This window comes from Xenopus laevis, chromosome 6L (assembly GCF_017654675.1).
Source record: "Xenopus laevis strain J_2021 chromosome 6L, Xenopus_laevis_v10.1, whole genome shotgun sequence".
Lineage (NCBI taxonomy): Eukaryota > Metazoa > Chordata > Amphibia > Anura > Pipidae > Xenopus > Xenopus laevis.
The window spans coordinates 61,150,846-61,175,435 of NC_054381.1; the positions used below are offsets into that span (position 1 = coordinate 61,150,846).

A 24,590-nucleotide genomic window follows, 5' to 3' on the forward strand; every position below is an offset into this window, starting at 1 on the left:
AACCTTTCGCCAAGGGTACAGTTTACCTCTGTGTAACGTTAAGCTGTTAACCAAAAAGCACGTAGTGCGTTTAAACACAATATTATCCTGTACATTAGAAAGAAATTATATTTTGCCCCCTTAATTTTCAGTTTTAAAGGAACAGTAACACAAAAAAATTCATATTTGTTTTAAAGTAATGAAAATATAATGTATGGTTACCCTGCACTGCTAAAACTGAACTGTTTGCTTCACAGACACTACTATTTTGTGTATCTATACAAGCTTCTGTGTAGCAATGGAGGCAATTGAAATAGGGCTAACGGGCACAGGTTAAATAGCTCTTCATCCGCTATGTAACCTGAGCCTTTTCTCCTTTGACTGGCTGCCCCAATAGTTACACAGCATCTTATTTTTATACTACTATATAACTATTGTATACATTTAGTTTACATAGTATATAAGGGAATTCACTTAGACTGTAAGCTTTGTGGGACAGGAATCATTCTCATACTTGTTCTTGAATCTTGTAAATTTGTATGTATATTTTTTCAATGTTAGTCTTCCTGTCATTTCTATTACTGTATTGTAAAAATACAATTGGACATGTGTGTAGGGTACCGCACTTCATACCATTTAAATGTTGATCCTCTTGACTTGTATCCATTTCAGTCCAGCTTTGAATTTTGCATACCAGCCTACCCCAGTGTCTCTTCAGCAAATGCATCAACAGATTATGAGTCGACAGCACAGCATAGGCTCAGCCTTTGGACACAGCCCTCCACTTCTTCACCCAGCACCAACATTTCCTTCTCAAAGAACCATTCCTGGTATCCCCAGTGTTTTGAATCCAGTGCAGGTCAGCATTGGCCCATCAGAGGCTGCACAGGTGAGAAAGAGGCCCTAGAATTTTATAGTATGTACCATATAACTCTGGTAATTACAACATATTTGAAGTCAGATTACATTTTGCTAATTTCATGGGAAATACTGTATAAAGGTGGATTCTTTTTATTATATATATTATTATTATTTTATTATTATTATTATTATTATTATTATACAGCAGTGTACAGTAGCAGAGTATACATGCAAATTATATACAAACAGGAGGTAAAGAGGATCCTGCTCATTAGTGGTCACAGTGGAAAAAAATATATGGTGTTGCATTTTAAAAAAAGTAAAACTGTTATTAATATAAGATAATACTTTGTATGAAACAAAGTCATATCAAATTATATGGTATTGTACTGTAGTAGAGCTGTAAAAATATATTGTGCCACATGAATGATAACATCACAATGGTAAAAGATTTAAAAGCTGCACTACTGAAAACAATTTTTTTTTATGCTTTATATTACGCCAGATTGAAAGCATAGACCTATAAAATATTATTTAAGTCTGCTTAAGATTATTAATCATATACAGTAATTATTTACAGTATCCATTAAAATACAGTATGCAATAATCATTTCAATAGAGGCTTTCTCCATATTGTTATGCAAACAACAATTATTAACATGGCGTTTACATCCAATGTTTAGCAGAACAAGCCCACCAGTGAGTCAGCAGTCAGCAGCACTGGGGACCTACTGCACAACAAGCGCTCTAAGGTAAAGCCTGAAGAAGATCATCCAAGCCCTGGAGCAGTGTGCATTCAGGTATTAACATTCCTTGTGATGGCATATAGTTAGATGCGCTGAATTGTTAAAAATTAAACTTTCTACACATATTAAATTGCCATAAGATAACTAACTATAAAAGCACATAAACATTTTACAAAAGGAAGATTGAAAATGTTCATAAAACATAACAAAATACACAGCAGTTTTGTTGCGATGGTAAAACATTGTTTATTATTCTTACATTTTTTATTCTTCTGAAACCAGACCATAATATTTGATATTTACAGATATTTAAATTATATTAGCTTTTCTTCTCAGCTCTCTGAGCTGTACCACCTCACATCCTGGTTCCTTTGACCATTACAGAGACTTCACTCACAATCCTTCCCAATTTTCACAGGTGATGACTCACCAACACCTGTTCTGATTTTCCAAGCCTCAGTGAACACAGCCCCTGTTATTCTGTGCATTTGTTCTGTCTAATAGAATTATAGAATATTCCCAGCTTCTGTACCACTCTATAAAAAGCTTATGTATGAGTACTGTTTCGTAGTGCAGCCAAGTGTTTGTATTTACAAAATAAATGAAGCCTTTCTGTAAACCTACTCTTTTAAATCATGAAATACATACTATTGAATAAACAAATGTTTTCATCAATGAACACATTAAGAAGTAAATTACAGTTTGCACAACCATTTAAGTCAGACATTGTTTACTGAGATGTTATATAACACCCGCCACACCTAAAAAAACCCTACTGGCAATGCTTTCTTAATCAATAAATACTTAAAAATATACATTAATAAGTTTATTTTGTGACTTGTTTAAAATGTAGTAAAAAAAATAATATACTAGTAATTTAAGTTCAATATATAAGTATAAGATACAATTAATTTAGTATAGAAAAATGTGTCTCTGAAGCTTACAAATACAGAGGCCACAACATATAGGCAACTTGAGAAGTGCTAATTGATAGGGCAAAAGTGTCACATTTACATTTGATTTATTTTTTGTTTGCAATTACAGCAAGGTTCTGCAACATGAGGTGTTGCAGTATTTTCAATAAAACAATATATTTTACACCACTGCAAGCTTTTGCATTAAATGTTAGCAATTGCAATCTTTTTTTTTTTTTGCAAAAATTAATTGTAAACTGTTCAGTTTTCAACCATTTCCATATCAATCTCCTAAATTCACATTCCCCTCTAACCGTGTTTAGGATCAGCCAGATGGAATGACTCTGGTGAAAGAGGAGGGGGACAAAGATGAAAGTAAACAAGAGCCTGAAGTGGTCTATGAGACAAACTGCCATTGGGAAGGCTGCTCGCGAGAGTTTGACACACAGGAACAACTAGTGCATGTAAGTTAATGGAATCCGGGAACTAGCGTTTTTAAGCAATGCAACCTCTTTTCACAGAGGTCAGAATCCTTGACCCCTCTGCTGAATCAAGTTTCTTTGCCAGCAGCATTGCAGACTGGAGAGGGCTTTATGAGTTTAAAAGAATAAAGGAAAATCTTATCTGTGGTGCTTGACCTGTTCAGTCAGCTAAAGCTTAGTGCAAAATTCAATAAAGTCTTCAGCAGAGAGTGTAATGGCTCTGATCTTGTAAGCCAGCAAACATTATTTTCAGGACCAGACTTTGATATGTATTGAGTAATAATAAGCTGAACATGAATTAATGCTTACCTCAAGCCGAGAGTATTGCATTCTTTTTTTTCTGCAAAAAATGTAACAAAGATTATTACCTTTTGGGGAAAGTTTTTTTTTTTCTTGGGAACCACCCTACTGCAGCATATACTCATATGACATATGGTCATGCAACCATATAATGCAGGGTCACAGAGGAAGTGAACATTTTTCCAAAATACAGTGAAGTTAATCTTTTTTTATTTTTTAAATAGCTGAGTTTATATGCTCCTAAATATACAACTTCTGTGTTGAACGGTTGCATTTTATTTTAGTTAAAAAGGAAGTACCATAAAAAGCACAAATTTAAAATGCTCATGATAAAGATGAATTAGATGCCTTTGCTTAAAAGAGCCTTATTAGTTTGCTGTAGGAAAAACTATTAAAGAATGTTTAGTCTTTTTATTTCCAAAATATGTTGCTATTATTATTAACATTTATTTTTAGATTGCCAACATATTATGCAGTGCTGTACATTATCTATATCAATTTGAAAAGATCTGTGATGGATAAATAGTTTCTGAACATCAAAAGGCAGTGTCAAACATTGTGATTTCTTGCTGGCTTTTCATATATGCCAGTCCTTCGTGTATAGTGAGCTGTATGAACTGACATTGTTTCCTCCCAAAGTAGAACATATTTTTAGCTACTTAAAAAATACGCTATATATAGTCTATTTAATCAGTTTCCCATTGTGTATTTTATTAAAATTGTCCTAAATGTCAGATTTATTTAGTTATTTTATAAGTAAATTTACAAGTTAATTTTAAAATCTATATGCAAAGATGTACTTTTTGACTGTGAATATAAAGTATTTGCTCAGCAGTAAACAAGGACCATGGCCAAATATATTAATGTTCAAACACTATATAGATAGTTAACTGGAAGAAATTTGACTCAGCAACGAAATATATAATGTTTTTTAACCGATTTCCATTCAGTTATGGAAGGGCAGTGATGTAACTATAGAGGAACTAGACCCCGCAGTCGCAGTGGGGCCTGGGAAACAGGGGGCCCAGACTGTGGGGTCTGCTTCCTCTATAGCAAATATAAAAACCCCTCCTCCCTAGCCGTCTCTCTTACCAGGGAGGAAGGGGGAAGCAAGTCGGATGGGATGTGGGTGGGGTAGAGGCGGGACGGGAAATGGGCTGGAGGGTGGGGATTGGAGTGCGCCGGACCCCTCTGAAGATTTTTTTGCAGGGTGCCCGGAACACTCTAGTTACTGTTAAAAGGGCAATAAACCCCCTTGCTTAACTCAAATTCAATAAATAAGGCCTGTGCTGAACACAAGCTTTTGCTTGTTTTAATCACTCAAAATCAATGGTTTGTGTTTATTTCTTTAGCTACAGAAAAACTGAGGTAGATAATAACAGTATACAACTCATTCTCACTAACCTTTTTTTTAGCACAAGTTCATTATGCAGGGAATTTATCTGTGCACGACTAATATAATTATCAAACCAAGTAGTACTGGTGTCCAAGGAGCAAACCAGAACCCTCCTCCCCCTTGGTCAACACACCACTGGACCCCCAAACCCTCGCCCTGGTCAGTGGGCTCTGCAAGCCACCACCCACCATGATGCTTGCTTTCTATTGCCACTATCCAACCGTTCCAGTTATTGCCACTCTGTCCACATGGCCCCACCAATCTGCTCCCCTACCAATTGTTCCTCCCCCCATAGTTCCAACCCTGTTATAAGAATTGCAGCTAGACTGTGAAGAACAATGCCTCATCTGCTCTGAATTACGGAAAGGCCGTCTCCCACAGAATCGATTTTTAAAAATTAAAATTATTTGCATAAAATGATTTCCTTTAATAACAAAACAGTACCATGCACATGATTCCAAATAAGATATCATTAATTCATAGTGGTGACAAATTAATAACGGGATTTGTTTAAAAAGGACAGTATCATTGCTCGCCAAATATAAGAGCATGTATTTCATTTCGTAGAGCTTTAGAGCAGTTTAAAAAATGACCATATCCTGCCTTTTATTATACTTTTTTAATATGGGCTAATATTAAACCTTTTCTACTAAACATGTTACTTATTAAGCTAGTTATATGAAACATTTTTGTTCCTACTCTTGTAAAACGGATTCTGCACTCCAGATGGCAAGAGCACAGAACAGCTGCACTATGATGTCATGACAGCTATTGCTAACTTTTGTTGTAGGTTAGCAAAGTTCTTACTTTTAAGCTATTTTTTTTTTTTTATAAATACCAGTTAATATGTGGTATGATGTAAAAGTATGAAATTTGATTATACATTCTATTAATGTGATCCCACTTGTCTACAATGTGAAGTGACTAGAGACAATTCTAGAAGTTTTGTTGCTAATACTTTTTAGAAAGAAAGTGTGCCATGCCTAAATAGACATGGAGGGGGGGGGCAATATGTTAGGTACCACCAGTTTATTAAATTTATAACCAGTGGCTTAACGAGAGTGCGCTGGGCCCCCCCTGCGAATTTTCAGAAGGGCCTGGTGCACTCCAATCCCCATCCTCCAGCCCACTTTCCCGCCACTGGTAAGAGAGCGGCTGGGAAGGAGTTGGTCTTATTAGCAATAGAAGAAGCAGAGCTTCCTCTATACAGTAGTTACGACACTGTCGCTAACATTTTTCTCCGGTTCTACTGTTCAGAAGAAAATCGATGGTCAACGAGGAAAAAGCCTTGTTAGATGATATTTGCTTCCACGAAAAGCTGCCATACTTTTTCTTATTTAGGAAACCCCACTCGGGAATAACACTTTTTTCCCCCGAAACCCCGTCTGAGTTCCTAACACAGGCTTTCCTTGATTTCAAAAGGCTTGAGCAATAGTAAAAATATAATTTACAGAATATTCATGGCTCTTGTTTAGTACATGATTATGGTGTTTATCCCTTTGCACTTATATACAATATATATACAATTGCATATTGTTTTCATCGCAGAAAGAGAAAGATGGTAGGATGCTATTCTATGAATAAATACCATGATTAATTGTCTGGCTATACAGGTATGGGACCTGTTATCCAGAATGTTCGAGACCTGGGCTTTTCCGGATAATTTGGATCTTCATAATTTGGATCTTTGGATCAAGTACAATGTATTGTTTTATTATTACAGAGAAAAAAGAAATTATTTTTAAAAATATGGAGTCGAATATGGGAGTCAGGCTTCCTGTAATTTGGAGCTTCCTGGATAACAGGTTTTCTGGATTACGGATCCCTTACCTATAATACATTGTCAGAAAATTTATAGAAAACACTCGTATTGGGGAACAGACCCGTGCTTAGTTTACAAATAAAAGAACATTGAACGTGGAAAATATATAAAATATTTTTTTAAAAATGTAGCTGTTAACCTGGTAGGGCTTTCATGTTACAGAAGCCAACAGACACCCTGTGTTATTTATAATGCCTATCCTTTCCCTCTGTCCCTTGCAGTTAATAGCTGGATTCATGATTCTCCATGGTTGTCTATCTAATGCGTAACACTGCCAACTACCTGCTATAGCAAGTCCCTATCTATAATTGATATCCTTCCATGGAATAGGGTAAAAGAAGCAACTAGAGAGTTTTGCTGAGCACTTTTAAATCCTGACAAGTCTGTCCTCTTATTTCACTTAAGTTATTGAGGGCACTGCAGGAATTCCTGGCTTATTTGAACTTGGCTAAGAAGCATATGGTTTGTATCAGAGGAAAATAACAACATAAATGTTGAGTGACAGTATTTGAAAATTGTTTGTGCTTCCTGTCAAGTAGTCTTACGTAGGTTCAACATAATAATGTATTTCCTACTTTTATTTATTTATGGTGATATTTCAGATATATTTCAAATGCGTTATGAGGTGCATATCTGATGCAGTCCACAATGAGGGCAACTTAAAACTGCCAATGCCATGGAGGCAATTGTACTCACATCCATAGCATTAGTAAATGAGCTGGAATGTGTTTTCCAATGTGTGAGACATTTGAAAAGTACAGAATTGCAAGTACTAGACTATAAGGGGCACATTTACCTAGGGTCGAATATCGAGGGTTAATTAACCCTCGATATTCGACCGTCGAAGTAAAATTTTACCGCTATTCCTACGATCGAACGAATAATGGTTCGTTCGAATGATTAAATCCTTTGAATCGAACGATTCGAAGGATTTTAATCGATCGATCGAAGGATATTCCTTCGATCAGGAAATTGTTAGGAAGCCTATGGGGACCTTCCCCATAGGCTAACATTGGCCTCGGTAGGTTTTAGGTGGCGAACTAGGGGGTCGAAGAATTTTTTAAAGAGACAGTACTTCGACTATCGAATGGTCGAATAGTCGAACGATTTTTAGTTTGAATCGTTTGATTCGAAGTTCGTAGTCAAAGGTCGAAGTAGCCCATTCGATGGTCGAAGAAGCCATATTCGACCATTCGAAATTCAAACTTTTTTCCTCTATTCCTTCACTCGAACTAAGTAAATGGGCCCCTAAAAGTATAAAAGGTTGCAATAGATGTCTAGTTTTTTCTATTTTCTGTTAAAGGGGTGGTTCACCTAACTTTTAGTATGTTATAGAATGGTCAATTCTAGGCAACTTTTCAATTGATCTTCATTATTTATTTTTTATTGTTTTTAATTATTTGCCTGCTTCTTCTGACTCTTTCCAACTTTCAAATGGGCATCACTGACCCCACCTTAAAACAAATGCTCTGCAAGGTTACAAATTTATTGTTGGTGCTACTTCTTATTACTAATCGTTCTATTCAGGCCCTCTCCTATTTATATTGCAGTCTCCTATTCAAATGAATGCCTGGTTGCTAAGGTTATCTAGACCCTAGCGACCAGATTGCTGAAATTGCAGGATAATGCCTGCCGCCTGTTCCCAAATCAAGCAATATCCTAGTTTTGGAGCAGATTTTGCTGGATTTGGCATTGGGTTGCAGGCTTCTCATCATGCCTTTGTTTAGCACACTATCCTATCTGGATACTGAATAATGGTTCCAGTGCTTGTACCATTTATTGTAAAATAATTATTTTTCTGGGATTTACTGTATTCACTGCCTGCAGAGCTCTTAATGGAACATGCAAATGCCCCTCCCGAATGCCTCTTCCTTAGTATTTTGTTATATCTTTATTTGCATTTAACAGGGCAAGTCATTTCTATTCAAGGTGTTTGTAATTGTAATCTTGGAAGTGATTGGGCGGTGTGCCTGCATTTGTGCAGGGAGACGTCTCTGTAGTTGCGCTAGTGTAGGTGTGGGACTACTATTCCATTCCGCCCCATATCGCAAGGCCTAGATATTGCAGTTCATAAACAGAGATAAGTGTTCAAGCTGAAAATGAAACAAAGCTCTGACTGGATTCCTCCTTGTGTTTAACAGAGATAAACTTCAGTTGAGTCGCAGGGCTGCTCCTGGCAGAAGCTTTAATTGGTAAAATGCAGATTTTTTTTTTTGATCAAGAGAGGATTACTTTTCTTATCAGTGTAAATCATCGTATTTGAAGATGAAAAGGCTGCGCTGAATTACATATGCCAACATATTTGCAAGGCATTTCGGCAAATGACATCTCAAATAAAACTATGATTTATTAGCCTACAGTTGCTAGCACGGGTTTACTAATCTGCCATAGGTTTCAGTGCTTTATAAATTGCTTAGAACAAATTGCTTTTTATATACAAGTCACTGATAACATTCCTTTAAAATTCCAGCAATCATAATAAGAAATAACAGCCGTGAAAATCAGAAAAGTGTGTAATATAATGTAGCTCCTTAGGAAATGAGAGACAGTGAGCGTGCTTCTGAGTCTGTCTTGGTGGTGCTTTTTCAGTTAGCCTGATAAGCTGGCAGTGGAAAGATTAATAACAAGCCTCTGTCACTATCAGTAGTTGCTTGTCGATTCCCTGTAACAGCCCTGTCTGCTCAGCATAGAAATTATTGATTAAACCACAAATTGCCATTAGTTTTTGAGCTGATCCATAATCAAAAACACCAGTAGACAGTAAAATGCCCAGCAATGAATCACGGATTTGCACTCAGTCATTTATATCACTGACACTACGAGGCATCTGTAGGTTTTTTTTCTGTGTACAATAACAAAAGTTAGATGATAGCAGCCAAATACATAGCACTGGTTGTCGGTTTTTAAAATCCTTTCAGTTTTAAGAGCTGTAATATACATTCGGGTTAATAAAAACAATGACACAAACCAATGGTGCCTGGAGTGATGAATTTGTGGATTTGACAGTCACCGTTTAGCAATAGTGTCTCATAGTGTCTCACGCGTTGGGGCAGATTTATTAAGGTTTGAATTCAAATTTTCGCGTTGGGTTTTTGGTCAGAACTCACAATTTCTAGTTGGGAATAATTCGAATTTGAGATTAATCATACCTCGACCCTGGAAACAACTCAAATTCGATAGTACGGCACCTAAAACCTGCCAAGGTCATGTAGAAGTCAATGGCTGAGGTCCAGTGACCCATTCGAAGATGTTAATAGCCTTCCTGACATTTTCGGAGAAAAAAACTTGATTCGAGTTCAGTCGAATTAGATTCGAATTCTATGAGAGTTTTCAGGTCGTTAATATTTGTTCGAGTTTTGGAAGTTCGAGTTTTTTCTTAGATACTATTCAAGTTTTGAGGTCATTCGATGTAAAAATCAACCTTTAATAAATATGCCCCTTAATCACTGGATCAAAAAAATTATTGCCAGGGCTTGGCCCATCGACCTATGTAGCTCACCCTGCCCCTCATAAATATAGAGCTGCAGAATGCAGGCAGTGCAAAATATAGTGGATTGTGCTCGTTTTTTACTTCACTATGAACTGGTTTAAAGGGGAACTAATGTTAAACAAAGCAATGGACTAGAAATGCTATTCTTTGTGCTTGACCTGTATTTGTGAAGATTTGTTCCTCTGAAGGTGCCCTTAGTAGCTCCCCATCTTCTTTTCTGCTAATTCACAGATATGCTTTGGGCTGCTGTCGTTGTTTGTGCTTAGAGACTTACTCATAATATTTATTAAATGTATAATATATGTCACTATATAAGGCTAAATAGTAATGAATTCACATTCCATAGCAGGTCAGAAACAGTGCAATTAGCATTGTCATTTTATAATCAGTCTCAGTCCTCTGGCATCATCCTTTAGGGCAGACAACCCTCATTTTGATGAGGTTTCAGTCTGGGGGCCTTATTTATCAAAATCTGAATTTTTCTCATTATTTTAATAAAAAAGTCAGACCAAACTAGAATCCACAATTAGACCTTATTTAATCATAAAAAAAGCACAATTTAATCGGATTGGGGACAAAAACAAAAAAATCAAGCAAAAATCTGAATTGAACGTTTCTTTTTCTGAGTTTTCCCCCCAAATCGCTCAATATTTTCGGGCTTTTTCCAGAAAAACCAGAAGTTTTCGGATTTTTGCCCAAAAAGTTTTCAGGCTAATTCCAGAGCAGACCACAGAAACTTCCAAATAGGATAGGGACCTTTCTTATTGACTTATATACAATCTCGGCAGGTATGAGATGGAGGATTTTCAGATTTATACTTTTCCCATCCTAGAGAAAAATTCGGATTTTATGCTAAAAAAATTAGAATTGAGTTTGTGGCATTTGGACTTTAATAAATAACCCCCTTAATCAGCTATGATTCTGACTAAGGAGCCGTCTGCAATGCTGCCCCCGCTCACCGGCTTACCTGTCGGGAGGGGAGGCAGGAACATTCGCAATAGTACAGCCAAATTTACGGTTTAAAAAACGGAAATTCGGCTCTTAAAGGTGCAGGAGCGGCTTTTTGCCGCACCTGGAATCCTCTCTGGCGCTGCCCCCTGAGGCGAGCGGCTCAGCACCCCTCATTGGCGGAGCGCCCCTGCCCTTAATGTATTGCTCCACCTTGTATCAGGTTTTTCTTTGATACCTGCAATTCTTCCAAAAGGAAAAGAACTTTCATGCTTTTAATACTTAATGTTCAAGGTTTAGCTTTTTTCTTACCAGCAGCTTAAATATAATAATAAAACCAGGCAGTTGCTGCACTGTAAGGGATCCACTTTTATGATGCACGATAATATCCTTTATTACCATGACTAAGTAAAAACTGTGCTGCGCAGAAAAGAAAATATAGATACAATGCCAAGCTGAATTCCATGCCAAAAACCCGACAGAGAAAGTCAGTGAATTTTACAAATATTATTTCAAGCATATCCTTTGTATTATAGAAGAATGACACTATACACTGGATAATTCTCCAGGAGGCTGAAATCAGGTTGGAATGAACCTGCCTTGCTGCTGGCAGCCTGCACTCACAGAAAACTCTCCTGCCTTTTTGTACAGGAAGTAATTTAAAATGTCTTAACTGGCAAAAAATCCAGCACTTCTCTATAAGGTGTTTTTGGCTCATCTGATTCTCTGCATGCTCTGTGCCAAAACACAGAAAAGGGAGATGTTGCCAGCTATTTTTCATGCAAGTAGAACTTATAAAGTAAGTTAACAAGGTTTTAGTCTTGCACTGTGCTTGGACCTTTTTTTTTTTAATAATGGCAGCTTTAACTTGAAGCCTATTATCTTACATGGGGAAGAGCAGCTGACAGTGAAATAAATATTTTACATCCTACATGTCACAAGCAATTTTTTGGATGTATTTAGCACAGGGATGTCCAACCTGTGGAATTCCAGCTGTTGTTAAGTTAAAGCTTCCAGTATCTTTCCTCTGGGAAGGGCTGCTGTCCTGCAACAGATAGATGCATCCCTCATTTCACTCATTTAATGGTTCTGCTTTTATTTTATTTACAGTTGGACACACTGGATATTACCTGTGTATGTTTAGAAAGGTAGAGCTATCTGACATGCCTTTAGTATAGGCATTAAAAGGCACATTGCCAGCTACCACTACTATTGCAGCCGTTAGCTTAGTGTTCAGTATTGTACAGCTACAGATTCCTGCTTTACAACATTGTACAGGTATGGAACCTGTTATCCAGAATGCTTAGTACCTGGGGTTTTCCAGATAATGGATTTTTCCCTAATTTGGATCTTCATACCTTGAGTCTACTAGAAAATCATGCAAACATTAAATAAACCCAATAGGCTGGTGTTGCTTCCAATAAAGATGAATTATATCTAAGTTGGGATCAAATACAAGGTACAGGTATGGGACCTGTTATCCAGAATGCTCGGCACCTGGGGTTTTCCAGATAACGAATCTTTCCGTAATTTGGATCTTCATACCTTACATCTACTAGAAAATCATGTAAACAATAAATAAACCCAATAGTTTTAGATTAATTATATCTTAGTCTGGATGAAGTACAAGGTACTGTTTTATTATTACAGAAAAAAAGGAAATCATTTTTAAAAATTTGGATTATTTGAATTAAATGGAGTCTGTGGGAGACAATATTTCCATAATTTGGAGCCTTCTGGATAATGGGTTTCTGGATAACGGGTTCCATACCTGTACTGTTTTATAATTACTGACAAAAAGGAAATAATTTTTCAGAATTTGGATAAAATGGAGTCGATGGGAGATGGCCTCTCCCTAATTCGAAGCTTTCTGGATAACTGGTTTCTGGAACCTAGATCCCATACCTGTATGTCTAGTTAGTTATAGAATTTTTCACTCACGGTTATCAACTTTTGATAAGCTTTAATCCTGCTTGAATTTATAGAGCTGGCACTATGGTATGTGCTGTACACCATGAGGCATATTTATTATGCTGTGTAAAAAAACAGCAGGATAGTACACCACACATCGCCAGGCTTCTCTGTGTAAAAAAAACATTTTTATGTGTTTTTCTTAGAAAATAATAATAAAAATAATGGCGGCAAATCTCTGGCAACAGGAGAGTTAATGCTTATGTCACACAGGGTATTTTGAGAGATTTGATTGTCAGGAATACGCAGACTTTGAACAGAAGGACCCATTGGATATTCACTGAATGCTTATTTACGTTACACCATTGGTTTTTAGGTCTATGTAAGTTTTCAAAGCTTTCACAAGGGTTACAAAAAAAAGTTTGAAGCGTGAAATTTCTCTCCCCATTTATGCGTTTTTACCATAAACATGTGAAAACACTAAACTGCCAATTGAATTTCATGATGTGTGGAAATGATTACGCCTGCCTTGGACAAATGCAAATGCTTTATAAAAATGTCAGCACTGTGTGGAAGAGATTGGCAAGGCTCAGCGTGAGAGCCAGATCTGAGGTGTTGCACGTTTCCCTCCCCCCCCATCACATGATACAGAACCACTTTAAGCTGTCTATTAACTTTGTAGCTATCAGCTGATTTTAGCTATTCTGGAATCAGGTTTGTTAGATGTGCCGTATTAAATACCTTCAAGAGAAAATTCATAGCAGTCATAAAAAGCATTTCCTGAAAAAGGGCTGGAGACATTTTTACCACATTTAGCAATTAAACTTTGCATACTGTTCCCATTTAGAAATGTCACAGTGTATTTATGCGGAAAAAAAGACAAATATAAGGAAAAAGCGGTGTTACGCTTAGTGGTGCAGAGTACGCTTTCCAGATATCCATGAGAGACCTTTAACAGACAAACTACAGCAGTAACTGGCAGCCAGTATCCAAGCAGGGGGCTCCCTACAACCTCCACTTGACATGGTGTGAAATAAACTAAATACTTCTTCCTTCATTTGTATTTACTGATGCTTTTGATCATTTTGCAGCCTGTACAGAGAGAGCTACTGTATTCAGTTTCAGATACAAGTTTCTCTGCTGTTCATTGCATGTCTCCTGGAAACGCTATGGGGTGCAACATCTCAATGTGAAGAGTGCATCATATCTGAATTGCTACTCGCAACTACACAAACGGGTGGCTGCCACAGCGGTGAAGGGAATTACTTTGCACCAATTTGATGATTAGGCGATGAAGGATATGTTTTGATTATTTAGACTTATCCTGCTCATCCCATAACATGGTCGTTTTTATTAAGTTGGACTCTTGGCTGCAATTTTGTGAAGGGTTCAAACTGTAGTTTACAATCGCAAGTGTAGTGTGCAATTTCATACCCGATGCAGCATTTTTATCACTATTTCATGGGGAGATACGCCATAACACATTTTGTGTCAAAATGGCGTCTGTGTGTGAGTCTTTAAGTGCAAGTATGCAGTGCCTGTTGATGCTGTCTGCTGTGGGAACCCTGGAGCTGGAAGGTGGTGGTAGTGTCAGTGGTGTACTTGATGGAACAGCAGCGCTGAGTGTATGTGGAAGTGCAAGGAGCAACTTTGGATTCACCGTAAGTACCTTTTGGGGCCTATTTATCATGCTGTGTAAACAAAATGATGGTAAAATACACCACACATCAATAGACATCACTGTGCAAAAAGCAGTGTATTTATCTAACTGTGTATTCAGTTTTAGTGATCGCGTACCTCTATGTAAAAATGCATTGTAAACGTATTGCATCTTTTATATGTTTTTTTCCCCTTTGCATAATGAAGTATGCAAGGTATGAAGAGGTGTAAAATAACAGTGTCAAATCTGGAGTTCATGCAATGTAAAATAAAACACATACCATGATACATTCTCTATCTATTATACACAGCATTTTACACCATTTTTCTGGCATTAATGGTTTTACACAGTATGATAAATAAGCCCTTTAATATATGGGGGCTATTCGCGCAAAGACTGCATCCATTTTTGCATGACTGCGGTGGTATTTGAGCCCTGCAGAATGCAATTTTAACTTTCGCAATATACTCTTTAAAAGTTAACTACATTTCTCTGTTGGCCTGTAACGGTGGGTAAAAAGATTTTGGGTGATAGTTGCCCTTTAATAACCTTTAAACATTGTAAAAATTTTATAACTTTATACCACTCAAGACTCAATGAAATTCATGAGACAAATAATTAGTAAAAAGTGGTGTAAAATGTGAAAAAATGACACACTAATTTGTAAGCTATGAGCTCTTTTTTATGCTTCAGTTTAACACCATTGCATTAAAGCATTACACAGCTTTATAAATATATGTCATTTTACACTGCATAACATGGTGATGTCCCAATGAAATTGTTAATTTTTACATAGCTGTGTTTTTATGAGCCTGTACCTCTTTTTCCTGAGTGCAGAGGTCATGTGATCTGCAGTAGTCGGATTTCCTTTATTATTCTGAAAAACTGCAGGGGACAAGTGTTTGTTGAATTTTATAAAGTAGGATTTAACTTTTAACATAGTATAATATAGGTTGTTTGCTGTACTAGTCTTAAAATCAGAATGAATGGCTATTAAAAGTATTAATGTTGTTAAATGGGGAATGAATGCCATTTTTCTTTTTTAATTTAAAGCCGACGGGGGCTATATCTTCTTTTTAGGGTCAAGAATGTTATAACAGAAGATTTCCCTCTCTTCAGGATATTGTGTCTGCCTCTCTTCATGTAAATGACTACAAAAGGCTCTCTTTTTGCAATGTACAGTGTTTTCTTTGTACAGAAGCCAGGGATTTTCTGCTCCCTCGTGAATTCCCTGACTTGTATTTGAAATTACAAGCTGAACGTGTTTAACCTATTGACTGATGTGTGCAGGCAGCTGCCAAGGCAGTGCATAGAATCACAAGCAAACATATACAGTATTATCACAATAGTCAATCAGGTCTTCCAGTTGTCACACATCGTGGAATGCAGTAGCTACCTGTGTAAGTTCCACTTTCTGCTGACAACTTTTAGGCAGTTTATGAAAATCACGAGTAGTAAAATATTTTCTAAACTGTGTCTTAGTAAAAAAAAAAAATGTGAGAAGAGCTGCAAACTTAATTTTGTAATTGTTTTTTCCTCGCTGGTCTCAGGGTAAAACAATTTTTAAGCCTGTCCAATTTTTGGCAAAATGTCAGTCAGGGCAGATAAGCCAACTCCTGAAAGAGACCAAATAAGCAGTTTAGATCTGCCCATGTATGGCTACTGTAACTGTGCAGTCTGACATCAGTATGGACTTTACTCTTAACATTAAATAATATATTAGTTTATTATGATTATTATTAATAATAACCTATACAGAGGCATACCAAAAATGTATGGTCTTATACACACGTTGCTTATGTAAGCTACTTATGTACCTTATACACAGGTTGCTTTTCAACTTTTTTGTTATAAGCATTGGACTGAGAAATGATTACTTTAAATTTCCTTCAGTAAGTGGGAAATTCTATAAATGCAAGGCTTCTTTTGATACATTACTCCATCTAGAGGTAAAAGAGTAGCATTACTCTTACAACAATTTCAACTGAAATGATGCTGTGGTTAGTAAGGTTTGCCAAAAACTCTTAAAATTTTGAGGCTGCAAAAAGTCGGAATCCAAAAATCTGGCATCTCAGACCTGCCCAGGTTGTATATAAGTTAGTGGGAGAGGTCCCTATCCTATTGTACAATTCTGAAAACATTTTGAAAAATTTGTACAATATGATTTTTCTTATGATTTTTTTTTCTGGTTTGTCCCCGATCAGATTAATTTGTGCTTTTTTTAATAACAGATAAGGTCACATTGTGGATTCTAGTGTGGTCAGACTCTTTTATTTAAAAAAATCAGAACAAATCAGATTTTGATAAATAAACCCCTAACTATATATTTATGATAAACTGATGTTTGTTACTTTGCATATTTATAACCTGGACTGATCAATTTACAATTTTCATGAATGTATGGTATCACTAAAATAAGTTGTAATAATAATTGATTAATCGTTAAATAATTTTGAAATTATACATCAAACATATACAGTATAAGTCTTTTTTGTAACATTACTACTGGTATTTGTATATTTTTGTGTAAACCCTTAAAAAACTTAAGGGGCCGATTTACTAACTTTCAGATATCCTTTTTTTTCATGAATCTTGTTTTTTTCTCTAAAAATGTGTGTTTTTTTTATTCTTCTAAAACTCTAAAAATTCAAGATTTATTAAAGGGGTGGTTCACCTTCAAACAACTAGTTGTTTTCAGATAGATCACCAGAAATAATTATTTTTTCCAATGACTTTCTATTTTCTATGCATGACCGTTTTATAATATTGAAGTGTAAAGTGTCATTTTTCACCTTCTGAGCAGCTTTGGGAAGGGGGGGTCGCCGACCCTGTAAACTGTTCTAAATGGATACATTTCGTTGATACTTTTCTTTGTCCCTGCTGAGCAGAATCTCATTACAGGCAGTTGTTATAATTGATACAATATTTACTAATACTCCAGAGATGCTTCTGAGAAATGTATCAAATAAATGTTGCAAAATTGTTTATTCAGTCTCTGCCTGAATTACTGAACTGACAGACTGAAACACCAGAGACAGGGACATTAAACTTTAAACTTGAAAAAACTGTAAAAAATAGAAAATGGAAAGTTATTGAAAAAAGTCTTTATTTCTGTGGAAGAATCTAAAAACAACTAAATTGAAACAAGTGTTTGGAAGGTGAACAACCCCTTTAAGTATAAAAAAAAAACACAAAAAATTCTAATAGAAAAAAAATAGAAAATAGTAATAGTAAAAGCAGTCTAGGTTCCATAGAAGTCAAGGGGAGCTGTGTTGATCCTATTGGACCCTTTTTAACCATTCAGACTTTCAGAGATGTTCATTTTTTTCCCCGAAACGTTCAGCACTTTTTTTGTACATTTTATATTCAGCTCTTTTTTCATGGGATTTGTGATTTTAGAGAAGTATTTTCAAAAAAAGCTCTAATACCAGTAAAACTCCTCTTTTAATAAATGGGCTTCCCCGTAATAAATGTAATATCTAATTAACCCCAGGTGTGTTACCTGAACCAGAATCTGATTGCACCATATCTCTGTTTTTTTTTAGTAGAGCAAGTTAAATGTTGTCTTTTGGTCCATGTATGTTAACCCCAACCCAACTGCAATATTGTAGAGTCCTAGTCTGACACTTGTTTGCATGCCTCCTTTGCTCATCATAACTAGTTTCATTGTTCTTTTAACAGCATATCAACAATGACCACATACATGGAGAGAAAAAGGAGTTTGTGTGTCGATGGCTGGATTGTTCAAGAGAGCAAAAGCCGTTCAAGGCTCAATATATGCTGGTGGTCCACATGAGAAGACATACAGGAGAAAAGCCACACAAATGCACTGTAAGGGTCATCTCTTTATAATGCAGCAAATTCTTCAGCATATGATGGTATCAAATAGACAAACAGTCAATAGCACATATTAAAATAAAACAGAATAATATGTATTTTAATCAAATATACTCACAAACTGAGCAATATAACACACATATCACAGATAATGTGACTTCCTGCAAGCGCCCAGCCAGCCATACAGTCTGTTCCCCTCAACTATGCAGAACAACGATCAGTTCCAGGAAATCATAGGCTTCTCTACAGTTCCAGTGTTCCCATTACCTCTTGGTGTGTTCTTAATGCAGGACTCTATGTCCTTTCTCAACACAATCGAGCACCACCCCACCCAGCTTCTTGCCTCTGAGATTTGCTGAGCAATGTTCTGAGCAGTACAGCCAACTACCAATGCATTTTGGTAATATGTGATCTGTCATCAGGGGATCTAAGATGTAAAAGATAATGTGATACGGTATATAAATGCAAACATAATTTTTTCCAGGTGTTTTAGCTTGCCTTTAGCATACCACCTAAAATTTGAAAAATGAAAAGATAGAGATCGTGGCAGCAAAACTTTTGACCATGCCTACCTTTAAGCCACAACCAAAAATGATTTTTCCATTTAACAAAAGCACACAGTTTACATGGTTGGAATGGCAACATCACCAGTGTGTGGGCAATTGTCTGCCCAGTGACTAGCAGAGTTCAGCAACTACTTCTCCCATTGGATGCAGTTGTCTTCAGGTGTGGCTATGACTAGTCATTGCTTTAGATAAGAAAAAAGTCACCTCAGAGTCCCATCTGGCATGATTCTTGGCAGGGCTTTTTAAAAGGATGTGAATTTACTCTTAACTATCCAGTGCTACCAGTTGGGGGCCAAAGGTTCGCATGAAAACCAGTAAAGGGGAGGTATGCTTTAATAATATAATTTCCCCTACTTACTGGAATCTTTGTTGTAAACATTCATGGAATATTTTGTTCCTCAGCACCTGACCTAAATAACTTATTTTCACAATTTAGATTAAAATCTATGTTGTATTCTAAGGGCACATTTACTATTGGTCGAATATTGAGGGTTAATTAACATATATTCGACCCTCGAAGTAAAATCCTTCAACTTCGAATATCGAAGTCGAAGGATTTACCGCAAATGCTTTGAGCGAACGATCAAAGGAAAAATCGTTTGATCAAAAAAAGCTTACAAAGCTTATGGGGACCTTCGGTAGGTTTTAGGTGGCAAAGTAGTTGGTTGAAGTTTTTTTTAAAGAGACAGTACTTCGACTATCGAATGGTCGAATAGTCGAATCATTTTTAGTTTGAATCGTTTGAATCGAAGTCGGAGGTCGAAGTAGCCAATTCGATGGTCGAAGTAGCCAAGAAAATACTTCGAAATTCAAAGTATTTTTCCTTCTAATCCTTCACTCGAGCTAAGTAAATGTGCCCCCTAATGTTGTTGTTCAAAATACTTTTTAGTGATCAGAAAGTAACTAATGAAAGCAGCTCACTGTTTCCCCAAGGATTATTAATAACTAAATATTTCTTACATGCAGTTTGAAGGTTGTTCAAAAGCCTACTCCAGACTAGAAAACTTGAAAACTCACCTGAGATCTCACACTGGGGAGAAACCATATGTCTGTGAGCATGAGGGCTGCAACAAAGCCTTTTCAAATGCATCTGACAGAGCCAAGCACCAGAACCGCACTCATTCAAATGAGGTAAGCTGCGATTGGCTGCAATAAGCAATTGGATTGGTATGCCGCTGTGTGTACTGTTGTTTTCAGGTTGATCAACAGCAATAAAAGAATTGGTATAAACTGTGATGATTCACTGATCTTCTAGATCACGAGAAAGCATAAGTGCTCCAAAAAGAAATCAAAGCAGGAATCTTAACTGCAAATGACACTTGCCATGTCCTTAGTTGTGACCGTCTGGGGATCAGTGGATTCAAGTGAAACACATATATTGTCTATTGTATTCTGACTGTTCACTCTCTTTGTGATGCATTCCAAGAGTTCTCTGGTATATACAGTCTGTTATAATTATGGTAATTGTGGCTTGGTTTTCCTGTTATTGCTCTGAGTATTTTATTTTACTTCTCAGTATAGCTACACAATTTAAGTTTGACGTTGGTTCTTATATGCTAATAGTCTTACCTACAAGACTGAATACCTTTTGTTAAAGTAAATGATACATTGGATTTAAACTAAGTTATCAAACTGGAGAAATCTTTGCTGTTTTCAGGGGGTTTTTAAGGGTTAGACTTTATATAAATTAAAAAATAAATATTTAAAATATGGGAGAAGTTCCTACACTCTCCTATCAAGCAAATACTGTTTTCTATACGGCTTATTTAAATGCTAAATCAGTATATGCAGTAAGCATATGCAGAAGTGCTGCTGCATAACATTTACCTTTAGCAGTAATTTCTTATGAATGGATCATTTTATTGAATATGTTCTTACTGTAGTCAGCAATTCTTGACTTGATTTAACATTCTGTTTTAGTTACAGGTGTTTTTTTATTTTTAAAAACTGAAAAGATGACTATTTTTGACAATTTACAATGTGGATTCTGCACTGTTTTGTAGAGCTTTACAGAACAATAAATTATCTCAACCTCCAAGCATACATCAAGTTTTAAAACTGCATACCCACCAGATTTATTACAATTATTCTTTAACAATATTCTTAAAATGAAAACCTTTTTTCTATTTCAGAAACCTTATGTTTGCAAGATCCCAGGGTGTACAAAACGTTACACTGACCCTAGCTCACTCAGAAAGCATGTAAAGACAGTGCATGGTCCAGAGGCCCATGTGACCAAGAAGCAGAGAGGGGACATACACCCAAGGCCTCCACCACCAAGAGAACCAGGAAGCCATTCACAGTCGAGATCACCAGGCCAACAGATCCAGGGTATACATGGAGAGCACAAGGACCTCAGTAACACTACCTCAAAGCATGAAGAATGCCTGCAAGTAAAATCAGTGAAGACTGAAAAACCAATGGTACGTAGCATTCTGTTTCAATTGAAAGATAAATACGGCCATTGTATTTTCATGTTTACATCCTCTAACTTAATGGTAATGCCACACTGCTATTTCAAGTGCTTTAAAGTAGTCCAAAAACATACAGTTACATTTCTGCCCGTAGACAAATTGGAATTGCCTGACAAGCACTCATTCCAGTGTTTGTGAGGTGATTGTTCTATGGGGGTCAATTTGTAGCCTTACAAAGCATTTGTTTTCAGATGGGGTCAGTGACCCCCAGTTTGAAGAATGGAAAGAAGAGTTAGAAGAAGAAGGCAAATAATTCAAATACTAAAAAATACGAAAAATGAATGCCAGTTGAAAAGTTGATTCGAATTAGCCATTCTATAACATACTAAATGCTAACTTACAGATGAACCTCCCTTTTAGGCGACCAAACTATCCCTGCGTGCCATTACTCTTGTACAATGTAGTTACTGTAACCTGAGAGGAAATGTAGAGAACACCTGCTTGCAAAAATTAAAAAAGGAACTTAAAAATAGCATAAAACCTGCTTTTTGTACATTTGCCCTGATCTGGAAAAACTGCATGCAAAATATAGCAAGCACTATAAATGAAAGCTGACACTATTTAAGTGCTTCGTTTTGCAAACAACAAAACACCTGGAATCTTGCTTATACAAGTTTAAACCTAATTTTACAGTTTAATCAAGATGTTTGACTTAACCTGACCTGCATGTGCAGGTGTATAGCCATACAAAAGCTTTCAATGCAGTGTATTTTTGCAAGGTAGGCAACAAAAACAATAGATGTCCTTAAATTGCTAGTAGACAGCAAAACAAAGGTATGCCGCATATAATGCTGACGCTCCTTTGTACTGTTCACCTATAAGATAACCTCTATTTGCAAAGGCTTAGACCAGATATTTTATTGATATAATATTATGCCAAGGCCTCTTAGCCAGTATTAACCAAGTAATGTAAAGGTCCAATAACATGTTATGCAGATGTTGCATGAATCTGTTCAGCTTCAAAAATCTCCACAAATAATTTCAAATAAAGCAAAAAGAAGATAGAGTTTGCCTGCTCTTTGATTCCATGAATAATAAGGAACATGAAACAGCTACTTTTACCTTTAGATATTTTTCCCTCTCTTGATCTTTAGATTATTGAATAACAAAGACCAAATCATAGATTTGCATTCTCTGTAATACAGCAGAACAACTACCAATAGTTTTCATAACTAGCCTTATTCTATTTAGAAACATAAGCTAGGAGCAGCATCATTTTTTTTTCCATTTGTTATTGTTTCTTTCGTGTAAATTGAATGCAAGCGACAGCAATCCGTATACAACCCTTTATATTGTGTTGCCTATACCCCTCTACGTACCAAACTTATAATCATTCTTTGAAAAATGCAACTTGTTAAATACATATGTATATATAAACTGTACTAAATAGACCAGCTATACTAATTTACATTTTCTTCTGTCTGTTGTTCTTAAATATCTTGCTCACCTTTTCTAAGGACAGTGGGTAATAAGGTGAGGGGATTTTATATTTTACATACTGTATAATAGAAATGACAAGTTTCCTTTCTGTGGTTGTTAGATTCATTTTTGTTTTGTTTCACATTGAATGAATTGAGATCACTGCCACCATTTATACTGTGATTTAACTGAAAAAAAATTATCAGCGAACAGATTCCTGAATTGTGCAGAACTTTATTTGCTCTTATAAATTTTTTAAAACTTTAGGTAATCATAACTTACCTTGCAGAGCTCTAGATTTCTTTGCTTGCATCCACTGTACTTGGGCTTTAACAGGGAGTGTATTTCTTGTCTCCCTTTAGTTTTCCTATTTTCTATGTAGAAAGATGTTTGTTTTTAAAATAAACCCTTATCTGGCAAAAACCCTAGGTCCCAAGTATTCCAAATATATCACATAACTCTACTTGCTACAACATAAATGAGGTAGCAATGCTCAATAAGAACAAAAAAGAAGACAAAAGGAATAGTAAAAGTATAAGTAACATTTGGGAGGGGATACATAGAAACCTTCATCTTATCTATCTATTCTATACTCTATCTCTATATTATACATCTATCTAGCTCACTATCTATTTCTATCTATCTATCTATCTATCTATCTATCTATCTATCTATCTATCTATCTATCTATCTAATTTGTTATTCACATCACATTTTCACTTTAATTTAATTATGTTCTCCTCTAAAGTGTATATATATATATATATGGTGGGGTACATTCATGCTTATAGTGAAACAATTGAGCAAGTCATCCTTTTGTAGTAAAGCCACATGAACATGTCCAACTCTTACTTTTCATGTTTGTCTTTTTGGTATTTCTGTAGTTTTTGGAGAAACTATTGTGATGATGTCTTGATTTTTTTGCTTCTAATTATTGTCCTGACTGCAACAGTCTATCAAATGATAATCAGAACAACAGGCATATTTTTATGAAAACCCATAATAATCTCTTGATATTGTTTCAACAAAATTAACTGCATAAAGTGCATGGCATTGAAATTGAATTTTGAACTAAGAACGTGGTTTATGGCAGTACAAGTCCTGTCTAACCATGTAAAACAGTGTAACAATGGGTACCTTTAGAGAGAAAATTTCAGGCTGGAGCTACTTTGGACAGAGGCTCAAATTAAAATCCAGCACAGCATCAGTTAGTTTATGGCTAGCAATGTATGTACAAGCTTCAGATTTATATTACTGCTGCAAAATAATTTCATCTTTTCATGTATCTTTATATTGTATCTTTCCAATTAATTCACTTTTGTGCTTATTTTTGCGGAGCTATGAGTAACATTATTTTCCTGATATATTTTCCTTCTTTAGACATCTCAGCCAAGCCCTGGTGGTAAGTCTTCATGCAGCAGCGAGCAGTCCCCCATCAGCAACTATACCAACAGTGGGATCGAGCTTAATCTAAACAGTGGAGGCAGCATTGGAGACTTCAGTGCCCTAGATGAAACCCCAATCATGGACTCTACCATTTCCACCGCAACCACAGGACTTGGTTTACACGGAAGGAGGATTATGACAGGAACCAAATGGATGGAGCAAATAAAAGTTGAAAAAATGAAACAAGTCAATGGGATGCTTCCAAGACTGAACCCAGTTCCACCTCATAGAGCACCAACTTTACCACCAATCACTGGAAATGGTAAGATAACATGTTTTAAGGTAAATGTAAATATTCTAAGGTTGTTAGCATAAATTTTACCACCGCCATTTAAAGCA

The 24,590-nt window shown here is 36.1% G+C and overlaps 1 protein-coding gene across 4 annotated transcripts in view; it reads left to right on the top strand.

The window, feature by feature from the left end:
• gli3.L (GLI family zinc finger 3 L homeolog) overlaps positions 1-24,590 on the top strand; it is a 147,541-nt gene that overhangs the window by 118,753 nt on the left and 4,198 nt on the right. For all 4 annotated transcript variants that reach the window (XM_018266317.2, NM_001087971.1, XM_018266318.2 and 1 more), the window contains 7 exon segments: positions 652-868; positions 1,524-1,640; positions 2,824-2,964; positions 18,191-18,340; positions 19,879-20,043; positions 21,045-21,335; positions 24,186-24,513. In XM_018266317.2, the coding sequence (XP_018121806.1) occupies positions 652-868; positions 1,524-1,640; positions 2,824-2,964; positions 18,191-18,340; positions 19,879-20,043; positions 21,045-21,335; positions 24,186-24,513 (1,409 nt within the window).